The 20266-nt window shown below is 39.0% G+C and overlaps 1 protein-coding gene across 1 annotated transcript in view; it reads right to left on the bottom strand.

Moving 5' to 3' along the window:
- LOC117511457 (scavenger receptor cysteine-rich type 1 protein M160) overlaps nt 1-20266 on the bottom strand; it is a 50750-nt gene that overhangs the window by 18424 nt on the left and 12060 nt on the right. The window contains exons 4-12 of the mRNA XM_034171479.1: nt 17467-17667; nt 17172-17378; nt 15909-16108; nt 13404-13560; nt 10681-10992; nt 10008-10319; nt 6793-7086; nt 4242-4544; nt 1529-1843 (exon numbers count right to left, since the gene is read on the bottom strand). Of these exons, the coding sequence (XP_034027370.1) occupies nt 1529-1843; nt 4242-4544; nt 6793-7086; nt 10008-10319; nt 10681-10992; nt 13404-13560; nt 15909-16108; nt 17172-17378; nt 17467-17667 (2301 nt within the window). The remainder of the gene's footprint in view (nt 1-1528; nt 1844-4241; nt 4545-6792; nt 7087-10007; nt 10320-10680; nt 10993-13403; nt 13561-15908; nt 16109-17171; nt 17379-17466; nt 17668-20266) is intronic.

The raw sequence follows: 20266 nt of genomic DNA, 5'->3' as shown, positions 1-20266 counted from the left end.
ATGTGATTCCAAAGTTTTCTTTTCTCTTCCAATGTGTCCCTGTTTATATCCCTGTCTCTTTCTTTAGTAAACTGGACCAAATTATTACCAGCTTTATTTGGGATCATAAACCATCTAGGATCCGTAAATCATATCTACAGAGACCAAAAAATGCTGGTGGAATGGCATTACCAAATTTTATGTTTTATTACTGGGCCTCTAATATCCGCATTCTTACATACTGGCTTAAGTCAGATGACTTGGACAACACCCCGGGCTTGGCTCAGCTTGGAAACCTCATCGTGTGTGTGATCATCCTTATCAGCTCTGGTTTACGCTCCAAAATCTAGTCTCTGAACGTTATTGACACCATTTTTTTCTACAAGAAGGTCAGGACCGGGGGATCCTACCTGCCCAGATGGAACGTATCCTGCAGGCTATGTCCTCGACTCCTGGGGGTCTTGGCGTGTTGCATGCTTGGTGCCTTTCTCCGTTGAGGACGTCGAGGATTTATTCATTTTTGGTCTCATGGCAGCAGGGCTGGTACTTTTTGGCTTATGTGCTGCCCTGATCTACAGGAAAATTGGCAAGATGGCGGCATCAAGAACCACAGGCCCTCGCTTGTCCGTCATGATTAACAAGGTTGGCAAGGCAGTGCATTCTCAGACTGTGTTGACTCTTGAACTCAGATGCAAATTGGATGACAACTTGGAGCTGATGCATGCCTTGCAGTTGAAGCTGAAGGTTTCGGAGGCTGGTGAATATTCTTAATTCATAATTGGGAATATTCTAAATTCATAATTGGGATTTGGCTGTTCAAGTGGAACTTTTAAAAGTGTTTTTCACTGCTCAGCTACAACACTCCAGGCTTATCTAGCCTCAACGACAAATTGCCCACTGTTTGCCTCCAGAGGAATTTATTCAGGCCTTGGTGAGATTATTCGGCTCCATTCTTATCTCAACCCACAAAGACAATAAACTGACAGACTTACACATGGACTGAAGCATGCTCCAGCTTTTCCCTTTCCCTCCCTTCCTATTCTTCCTGTTTTTCCCAAGCTGGCAGGCGGTGCGACTGTTTCAAGTTTAGTGCACATAAACAATGTCAAATGTATATGTGTTGTCTTAATTCTGATGTGTGCCATTATTACAGTAAACAAGTAATAATTGTGGATTAATTGCTGTTTGTCTGTGGAATGTGAGTGTGGCAATCTCGTTGTTGTAATGACAATGATAATAAAGCTATCCATCCATCCATCCATGAAGTACATGAGAGCCCCTCTGGATGGGGCACCAGTACATCACAAGTTACTTCCCCAGACAAGATGAAGGAATTTGTCCAAAGACACAGACAGGTAGTTTAAATGGGACTCAAATCCAGGACTATATATTGGCAGTTCAACTCCTATCCCATTGAGATAACTGCTCGGCACCTTTATGTTGGTGATAAATAATTGTTTTCTTTAGCCACCAGTGCCACAACAATGTGTACTTTTTCACTGATTTGAAATTGTGTTTATGGGGATGTAAAATTAGAAACCAGTCTTACCTTGACAGTGGACACAGAGCTGCTTTTGATTTTCTGTGGCTGTGCTTGCACATTCACAGTCCCAAATGTTATTTGGTTTCTCTACACCGGTACAATTAAAGCTGCTTTCCAAGAAAGGTATTTCTGAATATTGCACTTGTTCCATTCCAATATACTGGCCACAGTTCAGATCCTGGCAAAGCCTCTGGCCCTCCTCTTTTGTCCAGCCTTCTGCGGAAACAGCAGCTCTGGTGTCTCCCTGTGTGCTGCTCTTGTGGACAAACACAGCTCCGCTGCAGGCTTGTGATGTGTGTTCCAGCTTCATTTTCCTCCAGCCTGACATGAAAAGTCAGAGGCATAAATTAGATCCAAGAACACAAAGTCCACAGAACTTATGCAAATGCATCAAACAAATATTGTGAGATACAGACAGCTGTATAAGAGGTGGGTACACTTATAGCAGCAGACATGTTCACTATCTCCAAAGATGAAAGTTAAAATCTGAGTCAAAATTATTTTTTCTTGCTATTTGCTAGGCTGCAAACAGCAAGAAATCAATGTCAGGTTATTATATCAACTACCGCAAGTACTGGCCACAATAATTATGAAGTTTTATGTGTTTGTGTTATGCGCCTAATTCTGACGTCTAACATGAAACTGTAATACGAGTGAAGTACCACGCAGCAGCACGAAGCTTGCTCATGGTACACTGTGTCACAAAAAGGAAGTGCCAAATTATGAGTCCACAGTGAGACAGGAAATGTCGAATGTTGAACATTTCCTGGAGCTACAGCAGAATATATTAACCTGTTTTTCATTGTGTTGTTTTGGCGCTGGCATGTTTATCCTTTGAAAGGTTTTTTGTGTTACTTTTTGTTTGCCTCCATTTAAAAAGAAAAGAAATTATTTTTTTTTAAAAAAGTGAAAGATGACATCTCACGTGAATAGAGGAGATCTCGCAGGAATTTAGTGCACAGTCGACACTAAAACAGGAAATGCGAAATGTTGAATCGACACTGAATTCGGGAATGCTAAAGTGAGAGGCAGTGCAGGCCTTGACAGCACATGAGGTGAGTCAGGGACTATTTAGTGTGTGAATTGCATGAAGGTTTTAGCCATTCTAATGCTGCCCAGAAGCATTTCCCGAAAATAAAGTCTGAAGGACCTAAATGACATGGTGAGATGCTGAAGAGCTTTGCTCTTTCATGTCCGTGACATATACGTCATGGTTTAAGAACACTTTAAATCAGGGGTTACAACCCTACTCCCGCAGATCACCTGCCCAGTTTTGTATGTCAACCTGCTGCAACTAGGGATGGGTACTGATAAGATTTTATTGAGATCAATGCCATTATTGATTCCACTTATCGATCCGATTCCTTATCGATTCCCTTATCGATACCTCTTATGTATTTTCTGTGTACTAAAAGTATGTTTTACAGGTTTTCTATGTCAACAACATTTTACTGAGTCTTAAAGTAAATAAATATGAAATTGGTCACTGGATCTTTGATCTCTGGACATAAATAGAAAAATTTGTAGTTTTTGTCAAAAGCATGTACTTTCAGATATTAATGACAGAAATGTAACTCAACATTTGGAAAGAGGTGTCATTTCATTTCAAACGGAACAGAGACAATTCTCGTTACTTGCCCGCAGCAAGACAAGAGTCCCAGTTAGTGACTTTAATCCACACAAAAGTGACTCACAATTGACATATTTTAATGGCTTTGAGAGAGGTTAATAAGCGGACTTGCCGCTTCTGAAAAGCAGCAAAGTAGAGAACCAACGAAGCAGCTGGTTGGAGCACTGCTTCGATGGTTCAAGGTTCAAGTGGAGCCGCTGTAGAAGTGGCTGATTACTAACCCACTGCAGGGTCTGCAATCAACTTAGAGAAATGATAGTTTTCCTGATAAACACCCTCAAAAACAGTGGCCACTCTGAAGGACCGATAAGGGAATTATTAAGCAAAAAGGCTATTGATGTCGGTGGATCGAATAATTTCTTAACGATTCTCGAAAAGAACCAGTTCTCGATACCCAGCTCTAGCTGCAACCACAGCTCATTAGTCAGATCTGGCATTTTCTGGTTCTTGATTGGCTAAGATCACCTAACTTAAGTTATTAGCAATGATTAAGGTGAAGCCAGCCTAAAATCCTGTGGAATCCTGCTTGCTGTTGTCCAAACTAAATATGAAAGGTATTGTAGTGTTGCTGTCAGAGCTCCTAAAGTCTGGACTCTGGACCACTTTATTCCAAATTGCACTGCCATAAAGGACCTTACGTATGTGTGTGTATCTTTCTGTCGAGTAAGATGGCAGCTTTTGCAAACAGAAAGCCACCATGCTGAGCACATGCAGAACCACATAGGCCAGAGGCACAGCCATGCACAGCGTTGCCAGATTGGACCGTTCTGAATTTTATTTTGCACGCTGAAGGCAATTTTTAAACAGCCATTTTACTGGAAATCATCATTTATATCAGACAACATGCATGTGAGCTGCTGCAAACAGGCATGCGAGTGCACACACACATTAGGCATTTTACATGTAGGACTGAACTGGACATTTTCTATTCACTTCATTTATATGGTGCCAAATCATAACACAGGTCACAAGGTGATACACAAAGGTAAGGTCTTGACCAGCCATTCCAAACTTAAGAACACACATATATATAAACAGTAAAGAAAAAAATCTTAAAGTTTAGTAGTATGGAACAAAGTAATGACATACCAGAGCACTGGAGGCCAACTGGAGTGCAGGATTTGGTGGCATAGGTAATGTGACATTCTGCCAGTGACTGGCTGTTTGGATCACACTGTATCTGTGAGATGACACGCTGCCCATATGACAGTTTTGGAACAAAATCAAGTGTTCGAACACTGTGGTCACCACACTTCAGATGTTTACAGATGGTGCTTTGCACAGTATATTTAAGAGCTTCTTTGCAGACTGGCAGCCACTGGTTAAAATAGAATAGCTTCAAATTTCCAGAACATTTATCTCTGGAAAGATCAAATTTGGCTTTGATGCTCCCTGTATCACAGTAAAGATACATATAGAGAAAAGAAACACAGATAGTTAATATGCATTTGAGGCTGGGTGTGTTGTCGAGGAATGGCTTTGTGTGCTGTCAGTAAATCATGAATATAGTAAACATGTTTAAGTTCTGTTCACTTTTCTGATCTGTAATGTGGTGTTTTGACAGTTGCATTTTCACTGCCTTTTCGGACATTATTCTTACATTAGAATTCCAGAGCAGTCAAAAATACTTGACCTACTGAAGCTGAATAAATGAATGAAGTCAAACTTTCAGAATCTCCCCCACACACAAACACACTTTTCAAAAATAAATAAATCTACTTAAGCTCCATATCTGTGAAACCAAATTTTAAAAAATATTTCTGCACAACAGCTGAAAATGAGTCATTAGACCTGGGTCTCCACTAGAGGGCAGTGCATTCGCTCAAAATTTTCTGACAATACCAAATATGGAAAATGACAAAGTTCTCATAATAATATGTCTACTGAAAAAAAGACTAAGGTTTATGCAACAGTGTAGCAAGTTGTGGACAATGAACCCAATAAATTTTCCACAATAACATTATATACATAAAACTCTTGCCAAAGGATTTTTCCATTGTTAATGTCTTTTCTATTTCACTTGAACTATTATTGGCTACACTCTGTATTACTTCAGGTGGCACTGCTCTGTTTTGTCTGTGTCCATGAGCTTTCAGAAAATGGACAAAAGTATACATTTTAAAAAATCACAACGCGGACTGGGGGCACTTTCCATATTTAAAGCTGAGCATAAATAAGTTAACTCCGCAGCCACTTTCTAGTATGTGAAGAAACACACAATGTAAATGCAGAGAGACGTCACTTTATTGAATCAGAGATCAAACTGGCATTTGCAGTCATGTTCAGGCAAAACATGGACCAAAAAAATGGAGCTAAAAGAAACTTTTTCTGAATAAGACCAAAATCTGCTATCTACCTGAATTTTGTTTTGTTTGGCGACATCAGGTCTTGGAGTATGGGGTGGTGCCATGTGTCAATGTATCCACCATACTATGCAAAAGCCTTGGAGGATGGCATCCATCCAGGCAGACAAACAGTCCATCCCTGCCACAGCCAGTTGAAACGTGAGTATTACCCCTCAGCACTATCCTGCCACTGCGGTCAATAACACTGAGGCACCTGTGTGCCAGATCATGGCTAGGGAAATGTATCCAAGGACAAAAATGTCTTCATAAATGTACCATCACAATGGAAGTGATGATCATCCTTTGAGTGTCTAAATAACGATCCATTTGACACAGTCATTCCAGTGGTATCCTAGATCCTCCAAAGAGACTTACTACCAATGACGATGAGTCATCACTGTAGGTCACTGATTAGCATCCAAGTTTCATAGTCATACAGTAAGATAAGATGCACCTGGATTCTTAAGATCTGGATCTTTGTTCTCTTGCCAAGTATTGGCATCAGTATTGGCCTACACAACTCTATGAGTTCTAAGCAGGTAAGTGACTCTTTCTACAAGTTTAACACTTTCACTACAGACAGCTACACTTCTGATGGCCGAGCCCAGCCTGGATGTTAGTCATATTCCAGGACAGTTGCAAACCCAGACACTCTGATTCCTCACTCAGCTTCTCAAGTACTGCAGTCAGCACATCCACTGATTCAGCAAAGATGACAGGATTGTCTGTGAAGTCAAAGTTAGTAAAGCTTTCATTACCAACAAAGGTGCATAAGGCACTGGCTTCCAAAACTTTCGAAAACCCAGTCCATGCAAGCACAAAACAGTGAAGGAGCCAGAATACATGCATGAACATCAGTATTAAATGGGAAATGTGTTCCATTGCAGCATGTAGAAATTTCTATCTTGCAAGTAATCTGACATCACAATTAAGACCACACAAAATGAAGCTCAGAGACACAGTATGACATCCATAGAAACTCACATGCACTGACGTCAATATTATAGTGCAATATCCTTAATGTATTGTGTGTAAATTTTTGTATTGTGCTTTTTGGAATGTATCCTTTGATTGAAGTGATATCTATCTATCTATCTATCTATCTATCTATCTATCTATCTATCTATCTATCTATCTATCTATCTATCTATCTATCTATCTGTCTGTCTGTCTGTCTGTCTGTCTGTCTGTCTGTCTGTCTGTCTGTCTGTCTGTCTATGTGTGTGTGTGTATATATATATTACCCTGGCAACAGAGTGACAGTGTTATGCTTATTGTATATTGACTCAAAATACCTGAGCAAACAACATAGGCTGGGTTTTTGTCACAGGATGACTTCTTGTCACTTCTGACGATGTTCCACTCATCCAGGGCTTCTGACTGGTTAGTAGAGTGCAAACTCTCGATGATCACACCGCTGTCTTTCTGTATGCCTTCTGTTGTCAGGATTTTAGTCCCACAGTGGAGACTTTTGCACAGCTTCAGCGACATATCGTCTGTCCAGGTGTCTGCACATACACCTCCACACCGGCCTTCCACACAAACAGTGACCTTCCCCCAACACTCATCTAGTTTCACTGTGATTTTTTCTGTTGTGAAGCAACGAAAGCAAGTTAGATGTAAGGTCATCTGGAGTGACATTTGCACTTTCACAAAAAAAAAAAAAGAAAAAAAAAAAGACTTCAGAGGGTTTTGGAACCAAACCTCAACAAACATATAATATTTAATTCATTCATTTATTCATTTTCATCTGCATATCCAGGTCCAGCTCGCAGTGGCAGAAGACCAAGCAGCTCACCACACACTTCCCTATCTTTGGCTAAGTCCTGTAACTTTTCCAGGGGGATCTCGAGGCATTCCCAAGCCAGCTTGGAAAATAATACCTTCAGCATGTCCTGGGTCGTCCCAGGGCCTCCTCCCAGTTGGACATGCCTGGAAGATGTCCCTCGGTAGACGACCAGGAGGCACCTCACCAGGTGCCCAAACCACCTCAGCTGGCTCTTTTCAATGTGAAGTGTTAGGGTTAGGGATAGTCAAGCATGTCACTCTGCACCGGAGTGTAAGTCCAGATACCCAACTGAGGAATGAGTGTAGGTGAGGATAGGAGCGAAATCGTGGTTCAGCTCCTTCTTCACCACAATGGTCTGGTACAGCATCTGTAAAACATCAGATACTGCCCCAATCCATCTATCGATCTCCTGCTCCAAGTTATCCCGACTCATGAGCAAGACTCCAAGATAATTAATCTCCACTTGGGGCAATAACTCTCTCTGTCCCAGATGGGACAATAATATAAAAAACAAAAAACAAAACTGGGAATCTGAAAATATGTCACTCCACTAACACATTAATTATGTATAAACCCTAATGCAATCACGCCCAACTACGCTTATTGAGTGTTGTTAGAAGGAAAGGTGATGTAACACAGTGGTAAACATACCACTGTCCCAGCTTTTTTGAAACATGTTACAGGCATCCATTTCAAAATGAGCAAATATTTACACAAAAACAATAAAGTTTATCAGTTTGAACATTAAATATCTTGTTTTTGTGGTGTATTCAACTGAATATAGGTTGAAGATGATTTGCAAATCATTATATTCTGTTTTTTATTTACATTTTACACAACATTGCGTTGTATGGCGCTGCACCAAGCCTGTGACACGCGCAGAGTGCCACATATATGTTATTACATATCAACATTTCCTTTGCCCTCTCTGGCCAGGGTCCAGTGGAAGTGGACATCTGTGGCACAAAATGCCGGCAGGCTTTGTGACTGATCGATCTCAGAGCTCAATCAACCAGTGTAGACTGCTCAGAGACTGCTGTTCGTAGGTCTTCAGACCGCACCTCAATACTTCCCGACTGAGGCCAGATGTGTCATTCTGATGCCATTCGGCCTCAATTGGCATATGTGTGATGGGGGTATTAGGAATTGTGGCTGTATTTACACTTTTGAAAACCATATTCACAAACTGAAGTTTGTTCATACATATCGTTTTAAAGCCATTTTTTCATTGTTTGTTTGTTTGGTTTTTTTAGACAAATCAGGGGATAAATACATAAACATTTCCAAGTCACTGAATTTGTGTTGGACTTCACTTGCATCAATCATTTTGAAATACAAATTGTATTGCACTCCATGACACACCTGTCTGGGGTAGGTAATTGTTGAAAACTGACACGCCAAAAAAGGAGATGAGTAACAGTGGCTCAAGTCTCCCATAGACCTTTAAGCAAACTGTTGGTAAATTTCAACATTTGCTTCAAAAAATTGTCTTTCTGCCAGTCCACTATAAAGGTGTGACTGGAGGTGCAACAGAGAAACATTGCACTATGTATAGTTTCTCACAGCCATAGAAGCCTACAACACCTTCAAAAATTGGGTGTCTTGTAGATTTCCTCACTAGTCTGTCTTGAACGTTCACTCAGTTTTTGAGGACTTCCTACTCCAGACAGATTTACCATATACTATCACTCTTTGTATTTTTTAATGATTCATGGGAATGACACAAAAGAATTATTCAGTGACTTAAAAATGTTCATTTATCCATTCCCTTACTTGTCCCAAAAAATGGCTTTAACAGTGATGATATATTTTAAAAATAAGCCTTAGTTAGTTTGTACAATTACTTACACACTGTAAAAATGGATGCACTGTGAATACAAATGCTTGTAATTTGTTAATAGCTAATGCTGTACTTTTCTTAAACCCCTTGAAATAAAGTTGAAAGTCCAATGTACAAGCCCCTTTTGATTGCTCAGCTTTAAATGGTAAATGGACTGCATTTATATAGCGCTTTTCCATCTTCATTAGACGCACAAAGCGCTTTACAATAATGCCTCACATTCACCCTAATGTCAGGGTGCTGCCATACAAGGCGCTCACTACACACCGGGAGCAATAGGGGATTAAGGACCTTGCCCAAGGGCCCTTAGTGATTTTCAAGTCAGGCTGGAATTTGAACTGAGGATCTTCTGGTCTCAAGCCAAACACCTTAACCACTAGACCATCACCTCCAAACTACATTGTTAATTTAATTAATTTATTTATTTCATTTATATAGTGCCAAATCACAGCACAGTTGCCTCAAGGCGCTTCACACAAGTAACATCTAATCTTACCAACCCACAGAGCAAGTACACAGGTGATAGTGGTAAGGAAAAACTCCCTTTGATGATTTGAGGAAGAAACCTCAAGCAGACCAGACTCAAAGGGGTGACCCTCTGTTTGGGCCATGCTACAGACAAAATTAACAATACAAATATACAGGAAATTTTGGAAAAAAAAATTGGAAAAATTGTGGCAAATTACAAAAATTATCACTGTCCAATTACTTATGGACCTGACTAACACACACACACACACACACACACAGATATATATCTGGGTGGGTGGGTGTGTGTGTGTGTTACAGTCATACATTATTTGTACTTTTTTCCATGGCAGAGTTTATTAATGCAATGTCATGATGTATAATATTTTTGATTTTGATACTGCTTTACATACCTGAACATGTCACAGTGGCAATACTATCATTGTAGCTGGATGGTGGATCGTCATCCTTCACGCAGTCAAACAAGGAGCTGGTATTTTCTTTGCAGTCATAAGCTTTTTTCCAAACATCATTTGTCATGTCAACAGTGGAGATATTGTTAAACCCAATAGCTTTCCCACATTGCATCTGTCGACACACTGCATCGGCAGCCTTCTGATTCCACATGTTGTTGGAGCCGGAGAGCCAGTAGATGTTCTGGCCGTGCTTTATGCCCACCTTGCCAGAACATGATGCGTTTCCCTTTAAAAATACCACCATGTGTTCTGAAAGGCATTACACAGAGCCAAACAATAAGTAAAAAAAAAAAAAAAAGATGTGTGGGTTACCCCAGTGATAGTGTGGCACCCTGTCTACACGCATGATGGGACATTCTGAACAGGATGAGAAAAATAACTTCCACTTTTAATTTGATAATCCAGTTATAGGCTGCAAGGAACTCACACTGGAACCTCAATTCATGCTTGATGTTTCTTTATGGAATCAGAGCATGTCAGACCAGTCAGGTGCTGATTGGCTGAATACACCTGACTCACTATAACTCTCTTCTAAAATTGAAAGTGGAAGTGTAAACAAGCACATAAGAGAAGGTCAGAGGCCATTATAAACAAAAGAAGGATGACTCACGTTGGCAGGTTATTCCTAATATTTTTACATCCTTGAGTGGAGTCACAATGGGTCCTGTGACACAATCAGATATATGAGAGTGACTTGTGTTACACTTTAAATTCAGTTGAAGTAATGGGCCTGAACCAGGGCTAAATATGTCAGGTGTGCTGGACTTTGCTGCATTTCCACACTTCAGTAATTCGCAGATCTTATCGGAATTGTCAGTTGACCAGTGATGGGTCGTGACACGTTTCCATTGGTTCTCGTGCTGTATTTCCAGTCTTCCAGCACATTTTCCTGGCCCATCGGTCAGTCTCACGTTCATACTACCTGTAGCATGACAATAACGTGTTATGAAGTAAAAGCTGACAGGGGAGGCAATTAAATATGGGTTTATAGGTCTTTATGCAGCATACAGTTAGGTAAATGCAATATAATTCAATAGTTTGGAGCACAAGATTTTTGTATCATTGGCACATTAAAAAAACAGTAAGATCAAGACAACTAGCAAACAAAATGTCAAAACAAAACCCTCACATTTAGCTAGTACCTTTGGAAAAAAAAATCAAGAAAAAACAGCTCATAGAGCCCTATCAAGTGTGATGTCTGGCACACTGTCGGCGAAAAACCATTTGGGGCACATCTGAATGTGGAATATCAGCACAAACAACAGTGCTGCATGCAAAGGATCTGGATGTACCACATTATTCCTGGCCATTTTCTAGACATATCATGAAATCAACCGGTGTGACCTGTCATTCTCTTTGATTATCTTGGTGCACAGACTTGCCGGTGCATCCTGGTCATTTATCCATCATTTCAGTTATTCCCCTTTTAAGATACCTGTATGTAATATAATGCCCATGTGTTGCAAATCAAAGTGTTTAGAAAAATCTCAGCTTTCTGAATATGACACATATATTTGTCTTGAACATTGTGTAAAAGACAAAAATTTGGCTCTAAAGCCGAAAATACGATTTTTTTTTTTTTTTTTCGAAATTCTTCAAATCGTTCGTGATAAAACAGCTTTATTCATGTGGATGAATTGTTCTGGTATTACAAATGGGCTTACCAAAGTATTTAGGTCACAGAATCAGTGAAACATATGAAAAAAACATTTTAGTTCAATTTATGATGAATGTTAGAATTAAAGTATGTGCCATGCAGTGTAGCAACACTGTCTACTGGGAGCTTCATGGCAGGGAGCTGGTGTGAGGGGCAACTGAGAAGTTTTGAGCCTGACTTAGAAACCTACATTTCTCAACATCGAGTCAGTGAGTCAAAAATTCACACATTCTCAAGAAATGTTGGTTTCTCTGAATGCACATGACGGCGAACCACACCGTACTCTTTCTGGGTCAGGCTCAAAAGTTCTCAGTCAGCCCTCGTATACTGCAGAAGAACATATTTGTAAGTTCGAAGTCTTCTATTTTCCAATAAAACCTTATTGAATTAATAAAATCCCTCACTCACAGAAATACCAACATCCACCTCACTAAAATCCATAATTGCTGCATTGAAAAACTGAAATACACAATTGCTATGCATCGATCCTAAAAAAAAAAAAAAAAAAAAAAACTAAATAAAAATAATCTCCCACATGTGTTTTAGTTTTTTGTTTTCATTTTCTTTCTGTGGAGGACACTAAACTAAAACAAAATAACTTCACAAGTCAATGGGAAGGTTCTTTTTGATTTTCTGAGCATTTATTTCTGTGCACTTGTGTGTACAAGCACCTGTCTCCACTAGATGGAGCCAAACGCACCCAAACACTCCATACAATGTATGCTCTAACCTGGTGTTATGACACAAACCCTAAATCTCAAATTCTCAAAGCTGTTTCTTTTGAAGAGCACAACATGAATTTCTAAGATTTGCATTGCAGAGGAGAATCAGAAGGAGGCTTTGGCTGAGAATGGTAGGTTTGTATCACTACATGTTTTACCCACATGCACAGCGTCATCAACTTTTGTCATATGCCAGATCGATGATCAGAGCTGTGCCCCTCATGCAGAGGTGCTAATCTCCCCCGTTTCCCCATGCACAGCCACTGGACATGCACATGCTCCAGTCAACAAATCACTCACCACTTTTCACAATCTGCATTGTATTGTAATTTTAGCCTTTAATTGTAGCCTGACATCAATTTAACTGTGGAGTCAAATCCACATACAAGCAGGAATGATTTATTTCAGGATGCACTAATGAAATAACAACCAAAGGCATCTGTAAAATTACAGGTAAAGATGCATATTAACCCCAATATGCAAAACAATTATATGTAATTATTATTGTTAAGGCTTGTTTTGTGGCTCCCAGCATCACAATTTTAAACATTTTCAAAACATTTCTGATTGGTCAGTGCTAATATTATTCCAGACTTCACACATTTTCATGGCCTGATTGGGTATTCAAATTTTTGCACCAAAGAAGTACACAATCAGGCTTTAAAAATCAGTAATGGGAGACTGGCTTAAAGCATAAATGCTTTCTGGTGTTGGGTGATATCAACACATCATAGCAGCATAAAACCAAATCAAATTTTTTTTTATGCACATGTTCACTGATACATAAATTAGTGCAACTGTGAGCATGATCTAAAGGATGTTTGCTCAAAAATTACTTCTGCATCAGATGAAAAATAGCAATGACATCTGCTCTGTGTTCTATTCTCCACAAAGACAAGGGGCAAAATTTATTATTTTCATCTCTCCTTATACATGTATTATTTTCCATCTCACCTGCACAGACCACGTAGGCATTGGAAGAACATTTGAATGGGTTGTTGACATCACGCTTGGCCATACAGTACCACAGTGATGCCTCATTGCCAGAGCACTGCACATAATCCATTGTCGAATTTAGAGCAGTCGTGCTTTCAGATTTAATAGAAACCACCTAAAAGGAAAGTTGTATAATTATCTGGGGTTTTTTTTTAAAAAACATAAGTAATTGTTTGACTTTTTAAAAAAAACTTTGCAACACTCAAAAAAAAAAAAAAATCTGCAAATACTGTTTATACAGTGTAAAAGTGTATCTTTTTAATGACAATCAAGGAGCAAGACACAAGAGAAATACTGGATTTGCACCACAGTGATCCACCACAGTGGATCCAGGCCTGCCCCAAGCAGGTACCACAACGAAGCAAGCAGCAACACAAAGCACTTTTCATTTATCCCAAAATGTACACTTTTGTATTCCAAGGCAGTCACAGACTTCCCTCCAAAAGGTGGCAGTAATGCACATTTCAGCTGATTGGCCTACCACCAAAACAGCAGCAGCAGAAGAAGAAGAAGAAGAAGAAGAAGAAGAAGAAGAAGAAGAAGAAGAGGAAGAAGAAGAGGAAGAAGAAGAAGAAGAAGAAGAAGAGGAAGAAGAAGAGGAAGAAGAGGAAGAAGAAGAGGAAGAAGAAGAAGAAGAAGAAGAAGAAGACCCGTTTGCTTCAACACCCCATCATTCAGGCCTACTGGTGACAGTGGAACACCATGTTTCCAACCAAACAGTTCTTCAACATCTTTACAATCTTGGATACATCTTTAAAGATCTTTAGAATTCATTGTGAACATCTGAACAACATTTAAGGACACCTCATGTCACATTTTACCAAATTGGGTACAAGAAATGTTAACAGTAACCTGGATGAAGCTGGCAAATTTGATATTTGACAAATCCATTAGTGTGAGAGGATTTCTAGTTATTTAAGCTGTTCTAAAATGAATTTAAAATATGACATGAATTTTTGTAAAATGATTTATCATTGCCTTTGGTCCAATAGTAAAACGGGCCTTGTAAGACTCTCACGCAAGATCTACACGAAATTTAGAGCATGTCAGAGTTCTGAAATTCATAAAAATATGCTTTGCAGCACCATCTAGTAGCATAGTTACACCAAATTTGGCACTATGACTCTAACAGAGGCCATGAGAATTCCTATCATAAAATATTGCAAACAGAGAAAAACATTTGAAAGTTTCTTGTCCAGTTTCTCAGAGTCATGAAACAGAGAACATTTTGACATTAATCTGACCTTTCTGCTTCAAAAATCCAGAGAAGAGTCTATGCCGGCCTATTTTGCATATTTCGCAAATTGTGAAAAACCTGTCTTAGCGCAAAGAGGTGTGGCCTATACCATTGGAAAAAGCTTAATATACCACTTGCAATAGTATAAAGATTTGTGATGTGTGCCTGACAGACCAGAATTCATCAGAAGTTCTTTTTCAAAGTGGTTTTATTAGTTATAGCTCCACATAGTGTTTTTTATTGGCTGTTTTTTGACTGCTTTAAAATGAATTTAAAAATAAGAAATAATTATGTTGACAGACTGGCGTCCTGTCCTGGGTGTACCCTGCCTCACGCTCTATGACTGCTAGGATTGGCTCCAGCCCCCTGCGACCCTTAATTGGACGAAGTGGTTAAAGATGAGATATGTGAAATAATTATGTTAAGAGGTGATTTATCATCTTTGGTCTGACAGTAAAACAGCACCTTGTATTACTCTCAGGGAAAATCTACATGAAATTTTGAGCAATTTGTACCCTTGAAATTCAAATAAAACATGCTTTACAACACTATCTAGTGGAACAGTTCAACTAAATGTGGCACTGCAACTCCAACAGATGCCATGCATATACCTGCCCCTTTTCATGCTGTTTGGTGATCCCATTAATGAGAAAATGCTACATGAAATAAAGAACATAGTCAAATTCAAAGCCATGAAAATTGCAAACAAAGCAACACATTTTAATTTCTTTGGTCCAGTTATTGAGATTTGTGAACCACAGAATGTTTTGATACCAATCTGGATTTTCTACGTCAAAAATCCAGACGTTTGTTTGGGCCAATTTAACATATTTTGCAATATTGAAAAAAAAAGAAAAAAAAAAAGGTCATGTACATTCTCCAAGCGAGAATGTGCATGGCTTGCACTATTAGAACAGGCTTATTCCACCCTTGGAAAAGGTGTAAAGTTGTCCTATGGCTGATCACGTGGATCAAAAGTTATTAATTATTAGTAGTAATTAACACATTTGTATTAATTATAGCGCCACTTGGAATTTCTCACTGGCTATTTTTTGTATAAGGCAAGTTTTTCTGGACATCTACCAATCCTGTAAATTTCGTATTTCATAATAGTCTGCCCTATCCCTTTTTGTGCCTAGGAAAAAAAAACTAACAAAACAAAACAAAAAAGGAAAAAAAAACAGCACAAAAAACAAACAAATGAAAAAAAAACACGTTCGTTCAACCAGCTTTGCTGGTGCTTGGATCCTAAAAATCAAGAAAATAGTTACCGTCCCACAGTTTAGCTCGGAACAAATCACTTTTGCATCCGTATTGCTCCATTGGCTGGCACAGACAGGATGCCGAGTACTGTTCACAGTGATAAAAACTGTGCCATAACAGTAACTCTTTTGGTCATTGACCATCAGACTGACTTCAACCTTATCTGTGAAGAAGACAACACAAATGTTATGTTAATGATTTACATGTGATTTGGTATTGCAGGTATGCAAGATAAAAATATTCAAATTCGTGCAGTTTTCGCCAAACTGAATAAATGCCATTTTATCAAACAATGTGCATGTTAAGTCAGTTACAATGTATACCTTATTTTCAAATAAATTATTTAAAAAAATAACAGTTACAAGTTAGTTATTTCAGGTTTGGTTAACTGTCAGACTCAGTGGGCCAGTGTACACCAAGATGAACATCTCTTTAAAGAACATAAAATGTTCAAAAAGATTCCATACTCTCTCTCTGTACACACACACACACACACATATATATATATATATATGCCAAATTCCATTTTTCAACAGTGTTCTAGGCCAAATAGCATATTTTCTCGAGTACAAGTCACGCCAGAGTATAATTCGCACCTGTCCAATAATGCCTCTTTCAGAGAGACATATATATATATATATATATATATATATATATATATATATATATATATATATATATATATATATATACGTGTATGTGTTTAAACTTATGTTACTTATGTTAATTAGTTCCATTTAACTGAATCTAAAACTCAAACCCATTTAAAATTACATCAAATACCACAATATACATCAGAAAGCTGCTTTCAGTGTAGAATAGCATGTTATTGTTTTTGTGTTGTTTTTATTTATTTATTTATTTTATTTTTTTTGGGGGGGGGGGGGGGGGTGTTAATAAAACCACCAACCATTTCATATGCTCAAAAAACTGACTCATTGGAATGGATTTTCATATAATAAATATATGTAGTCCCAATTAAATTAAATTAAATTATCTTGCATGGATGTGCTTTTTTAGGGCTCCATATATTTATTAGATAGAAATTGTGTATATAATTGAATTGAGTTCATCCAATGAGTCATTTTCTTGATTTTACATAATTGAAATGTAAGCGTTTACAACAGGACCATGACAAAGAAATCAGTTTAATGTTTTAAATGCATGCAAATGAGTTTGCCTCAGAATGTGGTTGCAGATTAGCAGGAAATACGTATATGTGTTACCCGAACATGTCAAGTGTACTGCGTTGCTGGCATTCTGACATTGTGTGACAGTGGAACCACAGTACATCTGCTGGCACAAATCTTGCCCAGGTTTAGTTCTGATAGTGTCCTTGCGAACAGGATTCCAGGCGGTACCATTTTCTATGTACAGCTGTCCAGAACAGACATTTGATGAGTTCTTTGATGAGATCTGTAGTCTTTCATGACCTGTTTAAAAAAATAAATAAATAAATCAGGACTGTATCTTGGTGAAACTTTTAATGTACATGTGTGGTTTCATTATTATAAAAGTTACCTGTACATATGACATAAGCAGGATTTTTGCAAGTTCCCGGAGTTGCACACTGCCACAGATTAATTTCAGTTTTCGTCGGACACTTGATCTGCATCTTCTCTGAGTTGTCAAATTTGCTGGGTAGTAACCAAGGATATGAAGGAATCTTCTTGTGTTCCCCGCAGCCCAGTGATTTGCACAAATGGTTTGCTTCATTTTTTCCTTTAAGAGTCACACATACACACACTGTGACTCAAAAGATATTACCATTCCTGTGAACTCATTTTTTGGAAAATATTTAAAACATTTTCATGGCATCATCATAATGTAAATGAATTCTGATGCCTACAGAATTTTAAGATACAGTTTCAAGGAAGAACAAATTGTAAGAAAAATAAATTACCAAATTTGAAGACTATTCTCAAATCAAGTCCAAAGTCACTTTGCCTGTCATGATTTGGATTTGATATAGCATATGACTCTGTTTCAAGATGCAAAGATAGATCAGATTACAGTCTAGTCAAGTCCAGTGGCCTAGCAGTTAAGCGTTGGGCTTCAGACCAGAGGATCCTGGCTTCAAACCCCAGCCAGATCAGGAAATTACTAAGAGCCCTTGGGCAAGGTCTTTAATCCCAGAGTTGCTCCCGGTATGTCATGCAAGTGGGGGGTGTGATACACACGCATGCCACATGTGTTGAGGGGGGACTCGCAGGGCACTCACTGTCTTTCGGCCGCTGATGTGCGTGAATGGTTGTGGCAACAGCTGTACGAGGCATTTGAGGTGGCTCCGATTTTTCGACTGGCATGCAATTCCTCCTTCATGTGCCCCATTGGCTTCAATCGTATTATGTGTGAAGGGACCTTTAATGTTTCAAATGAAACTGAGCTTCAAATGAACACATTTATTTCCTGAGCTTGGTGTGTGTGTGTGTGTGTGTGTGTGTGTGTGTGTGTGTGTGTGTGTGTGTGTGTGTGTGTGTGTGTGTGTGTGTGTGTGTGTGTGTGTGTGTGTGTGCATGCATGCGTGACATAAGATGGATCGAAAGACAGCGTATTAGTGCAGAAGGTGTGAGAAATACATTTGCGTCATCCTTGTGGATTGTGTAGAGTGACTGGAAAAGGCTACAGTCTCAATTTACTTAATAAACCTTAATAAACTAAACATGATTTTCTGTCCCTAGCTTGATTTAATTATAGTTATATAGTTATAAAAGTTATAAAAATGAACTTTGCACTTATGTTCATAAATGTTGCCTAACAACACTAAAGGGCAAATGTTATCCATGAATGTTGTTTATTTATATTGTTTTTGACTGGAATAAAGTAAATATCTGTTGATTATTTTTGACTGAAAATTGTTGGTAACAGTATGTCCCTTCAGCTTCTCTCTTGTGTTGCTGCAGCAGATCCACGGTGGATCTGCATGTTGATTTGGCACAGGTTTGTATCACAGATACACCTCCATATTACATAGAGAATGGGCAGGGGTGGGTTTGATCCAAGAACATGAACTGGACAACGGACTGGAAATAAGTGCACTTAACCCCTTGGACAACCCCAACAATCCGGTGTTGCAGACCGAACGGTCCCCCCTAAAAATTGGTCTGCACTGCTTCCACTCCACTGTACATGCATCATTTTGGACCACAGTAGCACATCTGAGACTGAATCTACACCCAAAGTGATCAAATGGATTAATGGGATTATTAACCATCAGATGACAAAGTAAAACATCTTAAATCATTGTAAAGTCAATTTTAAGCAGAAACAAAGCTGTTTTAAGCAGAAAACTATGTGATATTTAGCAAGTCATTACTGATGCTCTGAATTGACGTAGGTGCCGCAGCAGCTGCTGCTGCACTGTGTTTGGTCCTCCGTCTTTTATGATGAAATAATGCTGAATTTATGTGGAAATGATTGTTGTACAAAAGCTTCAGATATCTGTCGCTGAGATATATGATGACTGGAGTGCAGTTTTAAACAGAAACGAGGTGATAATCAGTGAATTGTTGACGCTCAGAAATGACGCTGCAGAGGTCCGAAATGATACCTGCGCAGTGAAGGCAGGGGGGGCTGATTTGTTTGTGGTTTCTGCTTAAAACTGCACTCCAGTCATCATCTATCTCAGTGACAGATATCTGAAACTTTTGTACAACAATCATTTCCACATAAATTCAGCATTATCTATATACTAAACCAGTGATTCTCAACCGGGGTGCCGCGGCACCCTAGGGTGCCATGATCGATCGTCAGGGGTGCCGTGGGCAATTATCAAATATCACCATTATCGGGTGTATGTGCTGTAATAGTGTGGCAGATGATGTAATGCTCTTTTATTCCAGTAGATGGCAGCAAAGCGCTGTACTATAGTATAATAGACATACTTCACATAGCGTTGTGTGTCTCCATGGTTACGGGTTGCTGACTACAGCGTGAATCTCAGCTGCTCACGGAGCATGGCTCCTCTGGGGAAGGAGAAACTGCGTTGGCTGTGGAGGTGTGCAGGGAAGGCGGCCTGACCTCCGTTGATGTCACCGTGGTCAGACTTGGGCCTTCTTGCTCACAACTGGGTTCGCTGAAGACAGCCTCTGCGCTCCGTGAATATTAGAGTGGCAGATTATTGTGAATAAAAGTGTCGACACGTCTAAAAAAACACTTGAGATTAGGGCTGTCACAATTATTACAATATTCGTCAATCGCGATTATTTTTCATATTCACGATTATTTTTCATATTCGCGATTACCGTGAATTATTTATTTTATCCACAAAGCATAAAACGACTCAGAATCTGACATCATTGTGCTGCAGCCTCACTCTCGT

This window comes from Thalassophryne amazonica, chromosome 6, assembly GCF_902500255.1.
Source record: "Thalassophryne amazonica chromosome 6, fThaAma1.1, whole genome shotgun sequence".
Classification (NCBI taxonomy): Eukaryota; Metazoa; Chordata; class Actinopteri; order Batrachoidiformes; family Batrachoididae; genus Thalassophryne; species Thalassophryne amazonica.
This window is presented reverse-complemented; position numbering and strand designations above follow the sequence as displayed.